This window comes from Ascaphus truei, chromosome 3 (genome assembly GCF_040206685.1).
Source record: "Ascaphus truei isolate aAscTru1 chromosome 3, aAscTru1.hap1, whole genome shotgun sequence".
Classification (NCBI taxonomy): domain Eukaryota; kingdom Metazoa; phylum Chordata; class Amphibia; order Anura; family Ascaphidae; genus Ascaphus; species Ascaphus truei.
In genome coordinates this window covers 369,541,318-369,560,875 of record NC_134485.1, presented here as the reverse complement: position 1 = coordinate 369,560,875, position 19,558 = coordinate 369,541,318, and the positions used below count along the sequence as shown (strand labels likewise).

Below are 19,558 nucleotides of genomic sequence, written 5' to 3'. Positions count from 1 at the left end.
CATTCCATATTGGTAAGGATCAGCCAGACCTCGGTTATGCAATTCGCGAGCAAGCACTTTTGAAAATCCTGCTCCAGAGCCCTGCTCTCCATGTCTCTGGCAGCATACAAGTCCCAAGGCACAAAAGGAAGTACAAATTCCCCGCTCGCCCTCGAGCCTCTTCCTGGGTGTTTCCGACAAAACCTTCAGAGCAAACCGCTTAGTCAGCTTCCACACCAGCGTCCGAATGAACTCTAGAGCTCAGATCAGGCTCCCTTTACATAGTTTCCCCGTTTGCATTGGCAAAAAATGGGAAACCGTGCTGCGACCAATCACAGCGCAGATGCGGTGTGTGGGTCAGTCACAGAGAGAGGACTTGCCTGTGATGGCCAATCCAGGCTGGAGGTGTGACGGGGTGGACTTTGGTCGGTTTGAAGTCTCCACTCTTGCCTATCTGAACAGCGCTTGCGGGCATGAGACCCAGCTGCTGTTCCCCTGGCCGGCCGCATATCTCCTGCTGAGATAGCTGCATGGGTGTCTGGGGAGGACACATGCTCCGCTCTTTGAGCTGGTGCCCCTCTTGTCCATTTTCTGCCAATCCTCACTCTGCCTTTGCTCCCCCTATCTCGCCTCCGCCTCCAGAACAAGCACCCTGTGGCCAAGTGCCGGTGGAGACCTGGTTGCGGTGAGACGACCATGACCAAATGTCCAAGTCTGTGAGTGTGAGGGGGGAGTGGGATTGAGGGGATGGGAGGAAGGGGGCATTGAGTGAGCTAGAGGGGGTTGAGTGAGCAAGAGAGGGACCAGGAGTGTAAAAGATGGAGGGGGAGTGGTGGAGGTGTAAGAGAGGTGAGGGAGTGAGGTACAGGGGGAGTGTAAGAAGGGGGAGAAAAATAGAGAAGTTGAGAGAGCAAGGAGGAGAGGGAGAGGGGGCAAGAAGAAAGCTGTTGGTAATCCTGTCTATTAGTATTTTATGAAATATCCTCTTACCAACCATCTATATAAATAAAAATATATAACAAATATATAACAAATATATATATATCTCAAATGGAAATATTCCTGTATGCTCATTTGCATGTCTTAGGCAGGTCTGCAACCCCGCCTTTCAACATTATCACACATCACACATCACACATCACTTCCACTGCAGCAAGGGATTCTGGGAAATGACATGCAAATGGACACACAGTGTCACCTTTTGCTTCAAAACCATTTTTAACATGGTTCCCTATAGGCTTAAGCTTGTTGCATGGTCACAGCTTTAAGCACAGCCAGGGTTGCATGTCATTTCCCAGAATCCCTTGCTGCAGTGGAAGTGCTGTGTGCTGGGTGATAATGTTGAAAGGCGGGGTTGCAGACCTGCCTAAGACATGCAAATGAGCATACAGGAATATTTCCATTTGCTATATGCTTTACTGTGGAGGGTTTTTGTCACTTTTTTTACCCACCATAACTTAACTAAGTATATATATATATATATATATATATATATATATATATATATATATATATATATATAGTTTTTATCTTTTCTCCTTTGGATAAGTCCACTGAGTAGAAAATTCCTTTAACTTTTTTGATTTTCTAAAAGTTTTTTTGCCCTGGATTGGAAGATCATTAGTGGAGAGCAGCACCACAGGACTGATACAGTAAATTTTCTTTCCCTCCCTTAGTGGGAAATGTATATGTTTGCACATTTGTAAAACTTAAAATACAATTGTTGGTTAGTTATATAGGGGAGAAATTAGCCTCTTCACATCACTGGATAAATTAATTCTCACTAAATGAAACATATGTTTATGTATTAGTAATAAAGTAGCGCTAGAAGAAGTTATTGTATTTTTTATTTGTGTGTATTGCAACTGCAGAAGATCATCAGGGTGGCCTTCATTCAGCAGTAATCGGCAAGGGCTGAGTTTGAGATATACATATATATAGGTGGGTGTGGTCTCAGCCTGTAACTCAATACTCCTGAGGAAGATCCGCGGACTGAAACTTCAGGCACCCAGTATGCTGACCTGGGTGCGCCAATAAATATAAAATATATATGGTTTTTTTTTTACTGTTTATTATCAGATTGTTATGGGGTACAAAAAGGAAAAAGAAGGGAGCATAATAACATCCGGATATTTGGGGATACATAAGAGGAAGTCACAGTCACATATAATACATTTATGTTTTATTTTCTTCCAGTTCTGGTCATGACGTTGCTTTTTTGAGCTGTGCTAGTATTTGTACCAATTCTACTTTTCACCGAGCACGGAGCTCTCTGTGTGATATGGACCGTTCTTCATAAATGAGTGTGCTCCCAATATGATTTTTTGTAGAAATGGCAAAAATATTGGGTTAAAATAAATACACTGATTTTGTAAATACTGTATACAGTAGATACATCACTTTTCAATGGCGTTCATGGGACACAAACACAAAACAGAGGAAACCCCATCTGTCAAATAATATGTGTTGCATCCGTTTACCATTCATTGTACGTCACACTGTATCCTTTTGAAAAAAAATGACTTTTGTAATATTTTGAAAGGCTCCCAATTTTGTAGTTAATGCTTCCGTTTAATATGGAGGTTTCTATATAAAGGACAGTATTTCCTTCACAGAATAGCCTATCACTACAATATTCCCAGACAAGCAAGAGTTTTTTTTCTTTTAATGGGCTTTCTTTAATGTAATTGTTCATATTTACTGCATCTTTCATTTTCTCTAACTTTTAAAATAACTGCTACATGTACCAAGTAGTACTCTATAATTGTTACTCCTTACAAATTGCTGCGCTCTTCCGTACTTGCTGTCTTCACACGTCTCTGGTTCTGCGTGACATTTGCCATGCTGCAACCATTTACTTTGCTGACATGTTTATAGGGTGTTGCCTCAGAATAATACCCATGCATAGAAATGGATACAAGCTGGCTTATGCAATCTGCAGTAAGCATACTTCTTTATATGTCCAATGGGAAGTCCATGCTGTCACATTCCATTTAGTTTAGTTTCTTCACTTGATTCTGTGCAGATTGCAACACATTGTCATTGGACCTTTATCAAATATGTAGACCTTTTTAGGTCCTGTTTCAAGATTTTGTGGCAAGGCTGGAAGAAGGATGCATACTGTACATGTAACGGTATTTCTGGCCCGGCCTGACCCACCCAATCTCACATTGGCCCCTGTGGTCTAACCGGTCCCCATTACAGTGTGATAGTGTCTGGTGGTGCACCTGTTGGCAACAGGACTCCTGAGTCTCCCGCATGATGGTGTGTGGGGAGGACCCGTCCAGACAGGCAGCTGAGGTAGTGTGCAGAATCCTACCTAGTTCCAGTGCAGCGCCTCCACCTCATCAGGGTCCCTTCGGTCACTTGGGGATGGTCCTGGTGAGGAACTCCTCGGTGGTGCTCCTCTCTGTACATTCACTCCACACACGTACACGAGAGGGTGTTCGAATAAGAGCATCTTTATTGATTGAGGTGGGCTAGCTGCCCCACACAGTAGAATCTCTAGCCACTCATCTTGAGTCAGTGCTTCCCTTTGAAAGGTCAGCTCTCCTTTTATAGGGATTCCCTATCCCAGCCGGGATATCTCTATCCTGTGCCAGGTCCCTGGACACAGTCTCTTTGCAGCTGCTATAACATAACCAGAACTTTCCAACAACTCCAGACTAGGACTAGAACTCCTCCTTCTCTTGGCTGAACTTGTACTAGAACTACTTTTAGAAACAGTGCTGTGCCTTATGTACACTCTGGAAGCTGACACACCTCTGACATCACTAACCATGGAGTCAGAGCATGTGACCACTCCCATCCATACACAGGGCACCCCACCAGGGTGTGAGGGCAAACCTCCATAATTACTGCTGGCATGCCCACAACTTACCAGGCCTTACTGTCAGCAGGAGAGATGACTGTAGCCATTTTACATGACCGCTACATACAATATCTATCCAAACGTGTGATGAAGACAGAGAGGATGTTGTATGGTGATCTGCAGTGTTAGGTTTTCTGTCCTTTGGATCACTTAAGCCCCCACTCGTTATGGTAATGAGCAAAATAATGCACAGTTGGAGATCCATTACCTTTGACTACAGTGAATGAAAATAAATGCATAGTTTATGCTACAACACTTCTCATCATATTAAATAGGGCATGTAATTCTTCTACTGTATGAATAGTGAACATATGTAATTTTCAAAGCTCCTGTACAGCAACATATACATTTTACGTTTGACAGACAAAGTGATCTACTGTATATTTCTTCAGAGAAATGGTAAATACAGGTAAAGATGGATTCAACTGTTTTTAGACATTCCAAGACTGCACAAATCACTTTAGAACAAAAAGTCTTGAAAGGGTGAGCAGTGGCAGAAAAGGGTATGGATGCAAGTATTGTTCCAGAAGTTTGAAAGCAGGGGGTGAAATAATGAGTTTGTTTGGCATCCAACAAATCTGCTCACACTAAGCTTTACCATTGCTTTTTTATGGTATGTTACATGGAGAGCACTTTTATTAAAAGTGGTTACACTGTCTTACAATCGGATTCTGCCAATGTCTTTATTTTTGCCTTTACTTTCATCCCCAGTTTTACGCTGGACAGCTACATTTCATATTATTTAATTGGCTTATATTGTCGTGGCTCTAATTGTACAATGTGACCTGTACTGATATGGATAAACACAATATAAACTTTAGGTAAATACAATAAAAACTATACAAGTATGTTCTTTCATCTATAACTAGGAAGGCATAAGAGTAGCTGATTAGCAGTAGCTGGTTTGTCGTTACTCATTCCTTACATATGAGAATGAGAATAGTTATGATGTCCAGCATCCTAAAGTAGCTGGGCTAAGTGGCAGAGAAGCAGGACGAAGAAGTGTTTTTCTGTTTGGGGGTGTTTTTTGTGTGAGTTCCTTTTTCCATTTTCTATAATATGAATATCTATGATATTAGTAATCATAATTTAATTCTGTTGCCTCCCATACAGATTGAAGATATGGCTGTAATCCATGAAATTGCACTATCAGAGATAAAGCAAAACCATTCAACTGCTATTACAGCAATGCATGATGACCATGAAAACAGAGTTCAAGGTAAAAAATAATAATAATAATAATATGATTTACAGTACTTATAAACAAAACACTTCAAAATGCATATCTCAACCTTTGTTTCTTGTTAAGTACCCAGAATATAAAAACAAAAATCTTATCATAAACGTTAAAGATGTGTAATTACTGAATAGGTTGTTTTTACATTCCGTCAAGAAACATGTTCCCCACTTGCTCTTATTGTATTCTGTAAGGCTAGCATTATTCCATCTATAGTGCCGACCCTCTCCAGCCGAGGCTCCCTGATTCCTTTTGTTTATCACACTTGTGTAACTACAGTATGTATATTATCTCCCCGTTCTGTCTATATTATAACTCTGTTAAACGCTGCATACATTCCTGACATTATATAAATATACTTCATATTTTTCAAGGAAAATATAAAAAAAAACACCTATTGTAGTTACCTTTTGTATGTTATCCCTTTAACGGCAGGTTTTGCACTTGTAAATAACTTATCCATTAGTGGAACACAAAGGGTACAAAAAAACACTCCAGATAAGCCAATTAGCTTCCACGGGTGCTCCGAAGGTTCTTGGAAGGGACCAAAATGCTGATGTGTTAAAAGCACTTGCTTATACACTAGAGTTTTAGCTCGCAAAATTATCTGGTACTTTAGAGGGACTACACGAGTGATATAATTTGAAAGAGAAGAATGCTTAGTATTGAGTCCTTGAGCCACAGCTTACTAACTTCTCTCTGTAAAGCTATTACTACCAACAACTCACTTAATTTTTTCTTTTGTATTAGGATTAAACATATTTAAAGAGCTGGGTATTCAATTGTTTTTCAGAGTTCAGTTTTCTGTCCGCTTAAATGCACGGGGTACAGAAAGTAAGGCACATGTCCACTCCTCCCTCCCAATCTATTGTAGTCCTGAAATATGAAGCAGACTAAGAGGAGGCAAAAACTACTGCTTCTTTGGTTTGCAGGCTAAGTGGACTAAGGTTCTGTCCAAGCCTAGGAATTCAGTAATCTTGCCTGAAATTGTTCTAAATTGGGAAAACTCCAATGCCTAGTGAAGATAGAGGATTATTCTCTGGGCATTTCTTCTATTCCTTCTCTGCCACAACCTTCACAGCTGCTCCTGTTTCACTCTCCTGGGGACCAGCCACCATCTTCACTCAGGCTTTTGTGGATGCAGGAGCCTTAGGGAATTTCATTGACCACGCATTTGCGGAACTCCACTCCCTTCCTCTCCGTACTAGGGAGATTTAATTAGCAGTAGTGGCCATTGAAGGAAGACCCCTGATGCCTGGGACCATCACACTCGAGACTAATCCTTTGCTTGTTACGGTTGGGGCACTTCACAAAGAGACACTGTCATTCTATGTAATTTCCTCTCCCTTGACTCCAGTGGTCCTGTGACTTCCCAAGTTGTGGTACCACAACCCTAAGAGTGACAGCCTCGGGACAACATAGCCATGGATCTTGTCTTCCGGTGTCTCGCACCATCTCCGAGATTTGGCTACCTACTGAGACTTCCTCGTCATGCCTTCCAGTTTCTTACCAGGAGTTTGCTGATGTATTCAACAAAAACAGGCAGAGGAGTTACCGACACACCGACCTTATGATTGTGCAATCGATCTGCTCCCTGGGGCCATTCCTCCGCGAGGCCGCACACCCCCTTTCGTAACTAGAAACCAAGGCTATGAGGAAAAACGTTTCGTAGAACCTTCAGCATGGGTTTATTCGCAAATCAAGTTCTCTCGCTTGTATTGGTTTCTTCTTTGTTTCCAAAAAAGACAGTTCTCTCAGGCCATGAATCAATTACAAAGGCCTAAAAAAATCAGTATCCTCTACCCCTCATTCCTGAACTGTTCGACTGCTTACGCAAGGCTACGATCTTCACCAAACTGGATCTTCGAGGAGCTTACCATTTAATTTGGATCAGAGGGGGTGATGAGTGGAAGGCAGCCTTTAATACCTGTGACAGACACTGCGAATATCTAGTCATGCAATTCGGTTTATGCAACGCACGGGGAGTATTTCAAAATGTCATCAATTAGATTTTCCGGGATCTACTTGACCAATTTCTCATGGTATATCTGGATGATATCCTTATTTTTTCCAGTTCTTTGTCCGAACATCGGGCACAAATTAGACTGGTCCTCCAAAGACTTCGGGACCACTACCTCTTTGCCAAGCTCGAGAAATGTCAGTTCAAACAGAAGAAGACTTCCTTCCTTAGGTATTTCATCTCTTCCCTTGGGTTTGAGATAGATCATGTGAAAGTATCGGCAGTGCAAGATTGGACTTGACCAACAGGACTCAACCAGCTCAACGATTTCTTGGGTTTGCCAACTACTACCAACGTTTTATCAGGAACTTCTCCAACGTAGTTGCACCCATTGCGGCTCTTACTAAGAAAGGGACGAACCCTAAGATATGGCCCTCTGAGGCTCTTCTAGCTTTTGAGAAGCTCAAGTCCATCTTTTCATCTGCACCTGTGCTGATCCATCCAGATCCTATGAAACCCTTTGTGCTTGAAGTGGAGACATCTGATCTGGCAGCCGGAGCCGTTCTCTCTCAAAGGGGGGATTTTCATGGGAAACACACCCCTGTGCCTTATTTTCTAAAAACAACTTTGCTGCCGAAAGAAATTATGATGTTGGAAATCGGGAACTTCTGGCCATGAAAATGGCTCTAGAAGAATGGAAACATTTGCTTGAGGGGGCTTCTCCAATCACAATCCTTACAGATCACAAGAACCTCGAATACATTGAAGGAGCAAGGAGACTTGGGACACGTCAGGCGAGGTGGGCTCTCTTCTTCACTCGGTTCAACTTTGTGATCTCTTATCATCCAGGATCCAAGAACGTCAAGGCAGATGCTCTATCCAGGCAATTCTCCCCTGACAGTTCCGAGGAGATAGATCAGGGGCCCATCATTCCATCTTCATAGATTATCTCTGCCATATCATCTTCACTTCTGCAACAGATTTCACAGGCTTAGGCAGAGGATCCTAGGTCAACGTCAATTTGTTCCCCCCCCCCCCAATTTCAAAGTGAGGTGTTGCAATGGGGTCATAACTCCAAGATGGCTTGTCACCCGGGGTTGAGGAAGACATGTGATTTCCTCGAACGAATCTTTTGTGCCCAGAGATCTGCAAAGACGTGAACGAATTTTTAGCAGCCTGCGTTATATGGGCCCAGACTAAGGTGCCAAGGATCTTAACCTGTGTGCTGCTCCAACCCTTACCAGTTCCCACCCATCCGTGGACCCACTTATCCATGGATTTTATTGTGGAACTGCCGCCTTCCAGGGGTATGACTGTTTCCCGCAATTCTATGAAACATGATTCCACACTGGAATCTCCATTCTTTTTGTGCCTACGGGTACCAGTCTGCTGCCCTTCCTCCTTCCAGTCCTCTCTCCAGAGTTCCTGCAGTGGATGATAGGATCCAAGAACTCCAATTACTCTGGAAGAAGATCCAGGCCAATCTGACCAAAGCAGCCCTCCAGCAAAAAACACAGGTGGATAAACGTTGATAACCACCTCCCCCTTTCAAGTGGGAGATCAGGTTTGGCTGGCTACAAAAAATATTCGACTGAAACTGCCTTCCTCCAAACTTGGGCCCAAGTTCATTGGACCTTACAAAATCCTGAAACAGGTCAACCCGGTGGCGTTCAAACTGGAACTTCCGGATAGCTTAAAGATACCTCCAGTGTTCCATGTCCCCCTCCTCAAGCCGTTCATCCAGAACACCTGCTCTCCTTCTATTCTCCCTCCTCCGAGACCATTCTTGGTGGATTGCCAGGAGGAATTTGAAGTACGCCAAATACTGGATTCCCGTAGATCCCGTGGCGGGCTAAAGTACTTGCTCCATTGGAAGGGTTATGGACCCCAGGAGAATTCATGGATCAAATCCATGGATGTCCATGCCCCAAACCTGATCTGTGCATTTCATCGGAAATTTCCTGCCAAACCGGGTTAGATCGCCCGGTGGCCTCTCCTCAACAGGGGGGTACTGTAAGAATTCTGCTCGATCCGTGCAGGGTTTTGCTGCGATTCGGGTTTTCCAGGTTGCCTGCACTTTCTGCTCAGTTTGGCCATTTTGTGTACTGGCAGCCTGCTATATAAGGTTGCAGTTCCTAGTGGGAGTCGCCAAGCAAGGTTCTAACGTTTGCAGTTGTCTTCGCTGTCATGCCTTACCCTTTTGTCTGTTTGGATTCCCCTGTTGCTGACCCTGGACCTCTCTGCCTGCCCTGACCTTTGCCTGTTTAGTGGACTTTGCACCACTGCTGCCAGCCCTGACCTCTGTCTGCTTACTGACTTCGGATACTCTAACAGGACTCTGTCCCTGGGTTCTGCTCGGTTATTCTGCATCCCTACATCAGCCCTGCGGGTCTGCTTCCTGATTGGAGACGAGCACCATCACAGTTGGCCACTGGAAGTAAATATTGTGTGACTGACTAGAGTTAATGTCCAGTATTCGTGTGCAAAATAAAGTATTCCATTCATACCTGGCAGGGCTGAATTTCTGAGTACCTCACTGCAGGGCACTTCAATTATCTTATAGTAAGATTAATACTAGGCATTTTGTAACAGGATTTAAATATCATTAGATTTTAATAAGAGAATCACAATGTTAATATTTTACCTTGCGATATATATATATATATATATATATATATATATATATATGTGTGTGTGTGTAGTCCCTCTTCCCGGGGCCAATCGCAGATTCCCCCCCCCCCCCCCCCCGTACTAGGGTCTGGCTACGTGTCTCTGAGTGGTGCATACCTGCTGGCAGCAGGAGGGCCTGAGTCTCCCGCGATGGTATGGGGGATGACAGGACCAGGTTACTGGGGTGAATGCCCCCGTCTCACTTAATGGTGCAACGCCTCCATCTCTGGTAAGCCCTATCAACGTAGGGTGAAATCCTTCCAGAGAGTCCTCCTCTCAGGGACGAGAGATTACTGTCTCACACAGTCTCTTACTTAAAAGTAGCAGCAGCTCTTTATTCAGTGCAGCACAGCAGAATAGCAGCAGGAACACAAGCAGGTACAGTTGGTCTCCCTTCCTCCAGACTGCTCTCCCTCAGGATGATATCTTTGTTCCCTGCCACCACCCCAGGCCACAGGCACCCAGGGTGGGGCTAGCTCTTCCCTCACCCCCTATACAGGGTGAGAGGTATTGGACCACCTATAGTTCTAGCAGCTCTAAACAGGACCTGCCAGTTCTCCTCCTCCAGCTGTGCACTTAATGCACTTCTCACTCTGACTCAATACTGCACAGGACTCAACCCAGGACTGAACCGTCACTGACAGGAACAGGCACACTAATAGAGACAGCCCTCCCCTTCATGACATCAGCAGGTACCGCCCCTTTGTCTATGCCTTCCACACAGGGGCAGGTGACCTACTTCCACCACTCAGAGCAGGGTTTGATGTGGGGGAAACCCATGATAACAACTGGCAGCCTGCCCTTAACAGGGCTTATACCAGTAGGAGGAAAGACATATAGCCCCATTTCTTACCAGGGCTACATATGTAACACCCTATCCCCTCGGGCAGGTTATGTATGGGTAGTGGGTGTTAGTGGTGCTCACTTGTTGGTAAACCGGAGCCTGGGTTTCCGCCAATAGGGAGCTTGGAGTATGATGTGGTGCAGCGCCTCCACCTGCAAGGGCACAGCCAGAGGCAGGGATTCACCCCTCACAGGAACTTGTAGAAAGTAATAACTTCACGAGTGCCAGGAACGGTTAAACTGAACTGGGTTTATTGGAGTCTTGGTGCAATCATCACCAAGTCCCTTACATACAAAGTCCTTCAATTGTAGTATCATCCACCCTTACCTGGGCAGATAGATAGGCCTTAACAGGGACGAGACCGGAGGGAACTAACCCTCTCCCCTTCCCCTGACAGATAGCTAGGCCTCTACAGGGACGAGACCGGAGGGAACTAAACCTCTCCCCTTCCCCTGACAGATAGCTAGGCCTCTACAGGGATAGAGACCGGAGGGAACTACCCCAGAGGAGGGGCTAGCTTCTCTACCCCAGAAACTGGGCAGGCCCTACTGTAGCAAGCCCTCACCCAGGCATGTGACGCCAACCGTTTTCAGGCATGTGCCTGAAAACTGAAACAATATAACTCTAAGGGTAACTGACTCGCATGCAGGGTCATGTGCTAGGGATTTAACTCTGGAGGACGGGGGACAGAATCCCAAAGGATGCACTCACTTAGGGATAGAACTCAAAATAAATAAATTTTATTGATAATCACAAGAAAAACACATCCTAATTAAAACCTGAAATTTGGACGCATGTTTGCCACAGCGAAGTCTGGTGTGCTAACTATGAGCCTATTCCTGGGTATGGACACTATAATAGTGATCCAAACAAAATACTTGAAAGGAAAAGGCTAAATAGTAAATTGTCACCTGGTGGTGATGATGATATAAGGCAATAACCTTAGCCCCTCCTCTCTTGAGTGGGTAGCAGCACATCAGTACTCTATTTGTGCACCCACCCCACATATGATTTACATGTGATTACTCCACCAATGATATCTGGAGGTATACACAACATATGATCGAGCAGGTGCCAACCCATATCATCATCACCACCAGGTGACAATTTACTATTTAGCCTTTTCCTTTCAAGTATTTTGTTTGGATCACTATTATAGTGTCCATACCCAGGAATAGGCTCATAGTTAGCACACCAGACTTCGCTGTGGCAAACATGCGCCCAAATTTTAGGTTTTAATTAGGATGTGTTTTTCTTGTGATTAGCAATAAAAATTTACTTATTTTGAGTTCTATCCCTAAGTGAGTGCATCCATTGGGATTCTGTCCCCCGTCCTCCAGTGCACACTTTTATCCCTGATAGCACCACTCCCAGTCTCTGTCCTCATACTCCAGTGGCTGAGCGGGGTTATCCTACCTCTCTCCCCCTTTCCCCATTTACTACTAGGGATTTAACTCTAACACTGTCTGCTATTACCAGGACATATGCCAGACCATAGAAATGTAGCCGCGTGCTACATATATTTATATATATATATATATATATATATATATATATATATATATATATATGCCAAAAGTGCATTATTTTTGTCAATTTTCAAACTAAAGCAATCGAGAGAGAGCGAGAGAGAGAGAGCGAGAGAGAGAGCTTTAGTTTTAAAATGAGTTTTTGAGTTTAAAAAAAAGGCACTTTCGGCTTCAGGAGTTGCCACAAAATTAGCAGGAGTAGATGGTTTGTGAACCCCTTAGAAGCTCTTTATGGGCAAGATGAGGCCCAGGGGCCATGCATTCAGCCCTTACTGAAATGCTGAGTGTGTTAGCATCTGTGAGATCTACCAATTAGGTAGCGTTCTCACAAATGGCACAATCCTTCTAATTATTACAAATGTTAAGCTCCCAACTCTGACTTTTATTTACTAATGGACCGTACTGTCAGAGAGCAATTACATTCTATAGAGAAATAATACACATTTCTAAGATATTTTGAACTGTTTAATATTGCTGAAGGTAGAATATGGCTTCTCTACTTTACTGGGGGTTGATGTCCGACTAGTCTAACTAGGTTTTGCTACGTGTGTTTTCAGTCCGTATTGACTGATTAGCAGCTGATGGCAAATCTGTGATCAATGTCACAAATCACTCTGATCCCACAAATTAATTCAATGTGATTTGCCTAAAAATTCTGATTATTCTCTTCTTTTTAAAGTAAAGAACGACAATATGATGTATTATTTTAGAAATGGTGAGTATGTCACACCATAGATTACATTTGAGAGAACCAACTCAATGAAAGGACATTACTTGCTCTTTCTGACTCTTAAGCACTTATTTAATATGCTGTGAAGCCACTTCCCCATGCGAGAGAAGAGTTCAGCTCCATTCAAATTAATGGGTCTAAAATCTTTTCCATCCCGAGAAAACCAACTTTACAATATACTGAAGAAGGAAGGGCCTTGGCCTCTTTGATCAAAATATAATGCATATTGCTGATTCAAAATCGTAAAGGAGCAAAAATGAACGTATCAAAATCCCAACGCATAGACAATGTTCACGGGTACTGAATAACACCCACAATAAACAGCATAGAATGTAGGGAGTTATTGTAGCTGAGTTTTTATAATCTAACCTTTAGTTGTAGATGGTGGAGTTATTCCTGTCATTAGAAGATTGCAATGTCCAATACAATATAACAGCTGGTTAATTCTTCAGTGACAGAGGTACTTGCAACACATTGCTATGCATTGCTTCGACCCAGACAACATGGGCATGGCTGGGATTAGCCACAGTACGTAATATCTGACTGAACAATTGTAGCCACTGATTTGTATCCTAAAACTTTTTATTTTTCCTGAAAGAGACAGTCCATATTTTAATACAAGATGCTTTATCTTTCTCATCCTGACTATATACAGATGCAGCGGCCGTTATTTTACGGCATCACGGCGCCATTTTCGTGTGCGCTGCTGTACTCCACGCGGCCTGAACGCGGCCAATCGCCCCAGGCACCCGTGTTTATCGCGGTTGCTTTGTTTGAATTTGTTTGAATTTCATGGATTTTGTGCAATTAAATGCAATGAAATGAATGAATTGTAATGTGTACAGTACTGTGCTACTGTGTCAATTTCAGATGTTTAAAAGCCAGAACCCTTAAATGCCATTTTCTGCACTCGCGTCTTAAGGCGGTACGGACGGAAGTAATCCCGCTCCATAACATGAGCATTCCGATGTATACACCGCGGGCTTTGTTAAAATAACGGCCACTGCATCTGTAGAGTCAATCATTTTGTTTATGCCTGTTCTCTAAAAAACGTTTTTTACCCACCATAACTTTTTTAATGCCTGGTTATATCCACGTGCCAGATTCACGTTGCATAGCCAGCAACGAAACTCGCACTGATGAGACCCAAAAGGTCAAAACAACTGGCTGTGAGTAGGTTACTGGCTACGTACGTCTTTAATCCAGGCTGTGCTGAAAAGCTGTGTAATATAGTGGGCATAAATGTATAGGGGTCCATGTTAAAATGGATATGTGACACCCTGTGCTCATTTGCATATCACTCACCAGAATCCCTGACTGCAGTGGAGGCCCTGTTTGCAAGGCGATAATGGAGAAAGACAGGGTTGCAGACCTGTCTGAGTCATGCAAATGCAACACAAGTGTTTTTTTTACTTTCTGTACACTAAAAACAAGACAAAGGTAATGATGCCCTCCTGTGGAAGATTATGAAACTGCAGCTCAAATATGGAAATAAAAAGTGAGCTGCTCTTTATTTTTGAAGGTGTAATCCCACGTGGAAACATACTGTATCCAAGCCCCCCTTTCCCAGAAGCACTGGGGGAAAAAACACAGTTTCCCATGGCTTAGGAGAAGGTGAGAGCTGCGGGCTTAATGCAGCGTAATGTTTTCTTACAGGCTGCCTGTGGCTTTTTCAGAATTGCTGGGGAATGCCACTCAATTTCTCATGGCAGGAAGGTACGAGTGACTTCATCTGTATATTGGAGATTAATAATATGAAAGCCCTCTGAGCCATGTAGCACCCTTACTTTTTGTAACACTCAGTGGCGGATTTACAATTTTGCCACCCATAGGCCCATACCTTTTTGACTCCCCTAAATTTTTCATCACCCCCTCTCATCAATACACAACATACCGTCATCTCCTCATACACATAATACCGTCCTCCCTTCAATACACAAAATACTGACCTCTCCTCATACACATAATAACCCCCCTCTCCCCAATACACATAATAACCCCCCTCTCCCCAATACACATAATACCCCCCTTCTCCCCAATACACATAATATCGCCCTCCCATTAATACACAAAATACCGTCCTCTCCTCATACATAATACCGCCCTCCCCTCAATACACATAATACCGACCTCTCCCCAATACACAATACTGCTCTCCACAATACACATAATACCGCCTTCTCCTCGATACACATTTAGCAGGTATGTCATCTGTGCCTGTACTTCCCTGCTCTGTCTGTAAGTCCTGATAGCTGCAGGCATGACAAAGTTAACATGTGGGCAATTGACCCCCCTTGTGCTTCTCCTGGGAGTAACTAGAGGAGGGTGGTGACTCATGACAGGAGAGAGAGATCCTATCGTGATACGTCTGATGTCATGAGCTGGCCCCTTCTAGAAAGATCTTAGCAGAATGCAAGAAAACATACTGTGTCTTTGGAGCCCTGTTTTCCGGCTAGCGGGACCTGCTCCAGAGCTGTAAGTTCCTCCCCATTGCGAGGACAGGCATGCTCAGCTCAGGCTAGGCCTGAGTAACATCATGGACCCGCACCCCAGAATACCAGGGGGTGTGTACCACCCAGAAGCTGTGATCTGCTGCTGTACTGTGTCGCTGTGTGATGAGCTGCAGTGGATGAAATAAAGAATACCCTTTGACATATACCTGCCTGGATGTCTTCAGTGTGGAAGAAAGGAGGTATGTGTGTGTGTCCCATAGGGAGTCCCCTGATTCTATTCAGGACCCATGGGACTGGAGGCGCTGATACCAACTGTGCAACGAATACAGAGATCCTGTTAAGCCTGTCCTGTCATGTCTCATACCATCAAGCAGACGACTCAGCCCTCCTGTGAACGTAACAGGTATAGCACCACACACCTCTAGTAACAGTGTAGCTCCCCAGTAAAGGCCCCGATATGAGAGTGGGGGGGGGGGGGTAGCAGGGTTACACACATAATACCGCCCTCTCCTCGATACACATAATATAGAACTCTTCTCAATACACATAATATAGAACTCTTCTCAATAAACATAATATAGAACTCTTCTCAATACACATAATATAGAACTCTTCTCAATACACATAATACCACCCCTTTCCCCAATACACATAATACCGTTCTCTCCTCAATACACATAATACCGTTCTCTCCCCAATACACATAATACCGTCCTCTCCCCAATACACATAATACCGTCCTCTCCCCAATACACATAATACCGTCCTCTCCCCAATACACATAATACCGTCCTCTCCCCAATACACATAATACCGTCCTCTCCCCAATACACATAATACCGTCCTCTCCCCAATACACATAATACTCCACTCCTCAATTCACATAATACTGCCCTCTCCCAACACACAAAATACCCCTCTAACACAAAACACCCCCACTCCAGCACACACAAAACAGCACCCCCTTCCAGCACCCACAAAATTGAATCCTCCCCCACAGCACACATGCAAGATGGCACTCCCACAGCACACACACATCATGCCCCCCCCGTCCCCCTCCCCACAGCACACACACACACACATGGCACCCCTCCCCGCAACACATAGACACACAACATGATACCTCACGCAACACACACGGCACCCCTCCGCCCCCACAACACACACACACCACATGCCCCACCCCCCCCAGCAACATACACACACAACATGGCACCTCCCACCCTGCAACACACACAACGTGGGACCCCCCACCCTGCAATGCACATGGCGCCCCTCCCTGCAACACACACACAACATGGTACCCTCCCGCCCCCACCTGCAACACACACGGCACCCACCCCCACCCAACCTGCAACACACACAGACATATGGCATTCCCCCTGCAACACACACAACATGTCACATTCCCCTGCAACACACACGCACACAATATTTATTTATTTATAAAATGTTTTACCAGGAAGTAATACATTGCGAGTTACCTCTCGTTTTCAAGTATGTCCTGGGCACAGAGTTATGATGACAAATACATGGTTACAAATGTATTATTTATTTATAAAATATTTTACCAGGAAGTAATACATTGAGAGTTACCTCTCGTTTTCAAGTATGTCCTGGGCACAGAGTTAAGACAAATAATACATGGTTACAAATACAGTTACATAAATGAACAGGGTATACATTATATACAAGACATTGCATGCACAGTTAGAGAAAATATATGTTATGGGCGTATGTAACAGTTACAGACCAGATTAAAATGTGTGACAGCCTTAGTTTTGAAAGAACTTGGGCTGGTGGCAGCTGTGAGAGTCTCCGGTAGATTGTCCAATTGTGAGGTGCACGGTAAGAGAAGGAGGAGCTGACAGATACTTTGTTGAGCCTTGGATCTCATCCTGGGAGTAGTCACATAGCCCCACCCCCTCCCAACACTGCCCATAATTTTCAATTTGGCCCAGTATCAGAAGAGGAAATTACACAAGCGCTCCTCAAATTAAAACTATGCAGCCAATGTAGACCTGACTTACTACAATCTAGGTTCCTACGACTTGGTGCCCCAGCCATTGCCAAACCAATTGCTTCCATAGTCAACTCTATCCTGTCTGCAAGCCATATCCCCAAGACCTGGAAAACTGCCAGAGTTGTCCCAATCTTCAAAAGTGGGGACAAAAACACTGTCTCAAACTACAGGCCAATCTCACTTCTCCCAATTCTATGCAAAGTAATGGGAAAATGTGTCCACTCCCAATTAAGCGAAAACTATACCAAGAAAAATTTCCCTAGCCAATTCCAATCTGGCTTTCGCCCCAAACACTTCACCGTAACTACCCTGCTAAAAGTTTGCAATGAAATCCGGTGTGGAATGGAACGGGGACAACTCACTGGTGCAGTATTCCTAGATTTTGCAAAGGCTTTTGATACTGTTGATCATGCTATCCTGCTTAACAAACTCCAGAGCTCTGGAATAGGGAAACATGCTTTCAACTGGTTTCAGTCCTACCTATCAGGTAGATCCCAACATGTGTCCATCTCAGGCTCTAACTCCAACTCCCTGGATATCACCTGTGGTGTCCCGCAAGGCTCTGTTCTGGGGCCCCTACTCTTCTCAGTGTTCATCAATGATCTTCCCACAGCTTGTAAGGAAGCCTCAATACACATGTATGCAGATGACACAATCCTATATGCACACAGCCATAGCCTCCCTGACCTTCAACACATACTTCAGTCTGACTTTTTGAGACTCGAAAACTGGATTTCCCAAAACAAACTGATTTTAAACACTGACAAGACTGTAACAATGGTATTTGGGACCAAGACTAAATTTTTAAAGCTTCCAGCGACTGAGCTCCAGATTAGAACCAATGCTAACACCACCCTAACCCCTGTCACTAGTTTTAAATACCTGGGCATATGGTTTGACTCCCACTTAACATTCGGGATGCACATTGATACCCTGACAACCAAGACCTATGCCAAACTAGGGGTACTTTGCAGGAACAAATCCTCCCTAAGTCTCCTGGTCAGAAAGCATATCACACAGCAGATGCTAATGCCAATTATTGACTATGGAGACATGGTATATGACTCGGCACCTCAAACCCACCTTAGCAAACTTGACACCCTCTACAATTCAATTTGTCGTTTTGTTCTCCAATGCAACTATAACACACATCACTGCGAAATGCTCAAAGAACTAGATTGGTCATCACTCGAGTCTAGGCCCAAAGTTCACCTTTCCTGTCTTGCCTTCAAATTCTTTATGGGCAAGCTACCCAGCTACCTGAACAAGCTCCTCACCCCTACCACATGCAGCACTTATCATCTGAGATCAGACTCCAAAAGACTGTTCATGGTCCCAAGGCTCAACAAAGTATCCAGACGTTCCTCCTTCTCTTACCGTGCACCCCAATACTGGAACAACCTACCAGAGACTCTCACATCCACCACCAGTTTAAGTTCTTTCAAATCTAAGGCTGTCACACATTTTAATCTGGTCTGTAACTGTTTCATACGCCCATCATACTGCTGCGGCCGAGTTTATTCGAGCATTTGCCCGGTCTCGGCCGCAGCAGTAACCTGGCGCGCGCCGGAGGGTGCCGGGCGCGCGCCGAAGCCGCGGAGGAGCGCCCTCCGATCGGGGCTTTCTCCCTCCACTCGCCGGGTCCGCCGGGTCCCCCGGAACCCCCTGCCGCCGTCCCCCACATCGCAGGACACCAGGGCTCCCTCGGGGAGCCCTGGACGCGCGTGCAGGGGGGCGCAGGCTCCCGATGACGCGTGACCGCGCGGCACGCCGAGGGAGTGGGGCTAGCAAGCCGGGACATGTCCCGGCTTGCGGTACTAGCCCTACTCAAATTAAACGTGTCGCCAGTGTATATATTATCTTTAACTGTGCATGCAATGTCTTGTATATAGTGTATACCCTGTTCATTCAAAAGCAGTATATTCCGGATCTGTATTTCGAATGAAAAACCCACCTATTTGCGCGCTGCTCGGAAAATCTCCCATTGCCAGCCCCCATAAACCTGAAATATGGCCCCATAAACAGGGCTGAAAATGACAGCTGTGGCCAGTGGAATCTACGTTTTCTTGCATTGATATTATTTCAAATTAGAAAACTAATGGGTAATTTAGCAATGGAATATTTACACAAGCTGCAAACATTAAAGTCAAAGTATTTTAAGCAAAAAAAATGTGGATTAAGTTATTTGTACCTTTAACTATTATCAAAGCGCAGAGTTTCATGGGTGTCAGAAAGTATCTACTGTACTTTTATAATTTATTA

General features: G+C 44.4%; 1 protein-coding gene across 5 annotated transcripts in view; it reads left to right on the top strand.

Moving 5' to 3' along the window:
- MTUS2 (microtubule associated scaffold protein 2) overlaps positions 1 to 19,558 on the top strand; it is a 666,577-nt gene that overhangs the window by 633,716 nt on the left and 13,303 nt on the right. For 4 of the 5 annotated variants that reach the window (XM_075592173.1, XM_075592174.1, XM_075592176.1 and 1 more), the window contains one exon: positions 4,964 to 5,069. In XM_075592173.1, the coding sequence (XP_075448288.1) occupies positions 4,964 to 5,069 (106 nt within the window). Of the gene's footprint in view, positions 1 to 4,963; positions 5,070 to 13,475; positions 13,715 to 19,558 lie in introns of those variants that run through there. The other variant, XM_075592175.1, reaches the window with a different exon arrangement.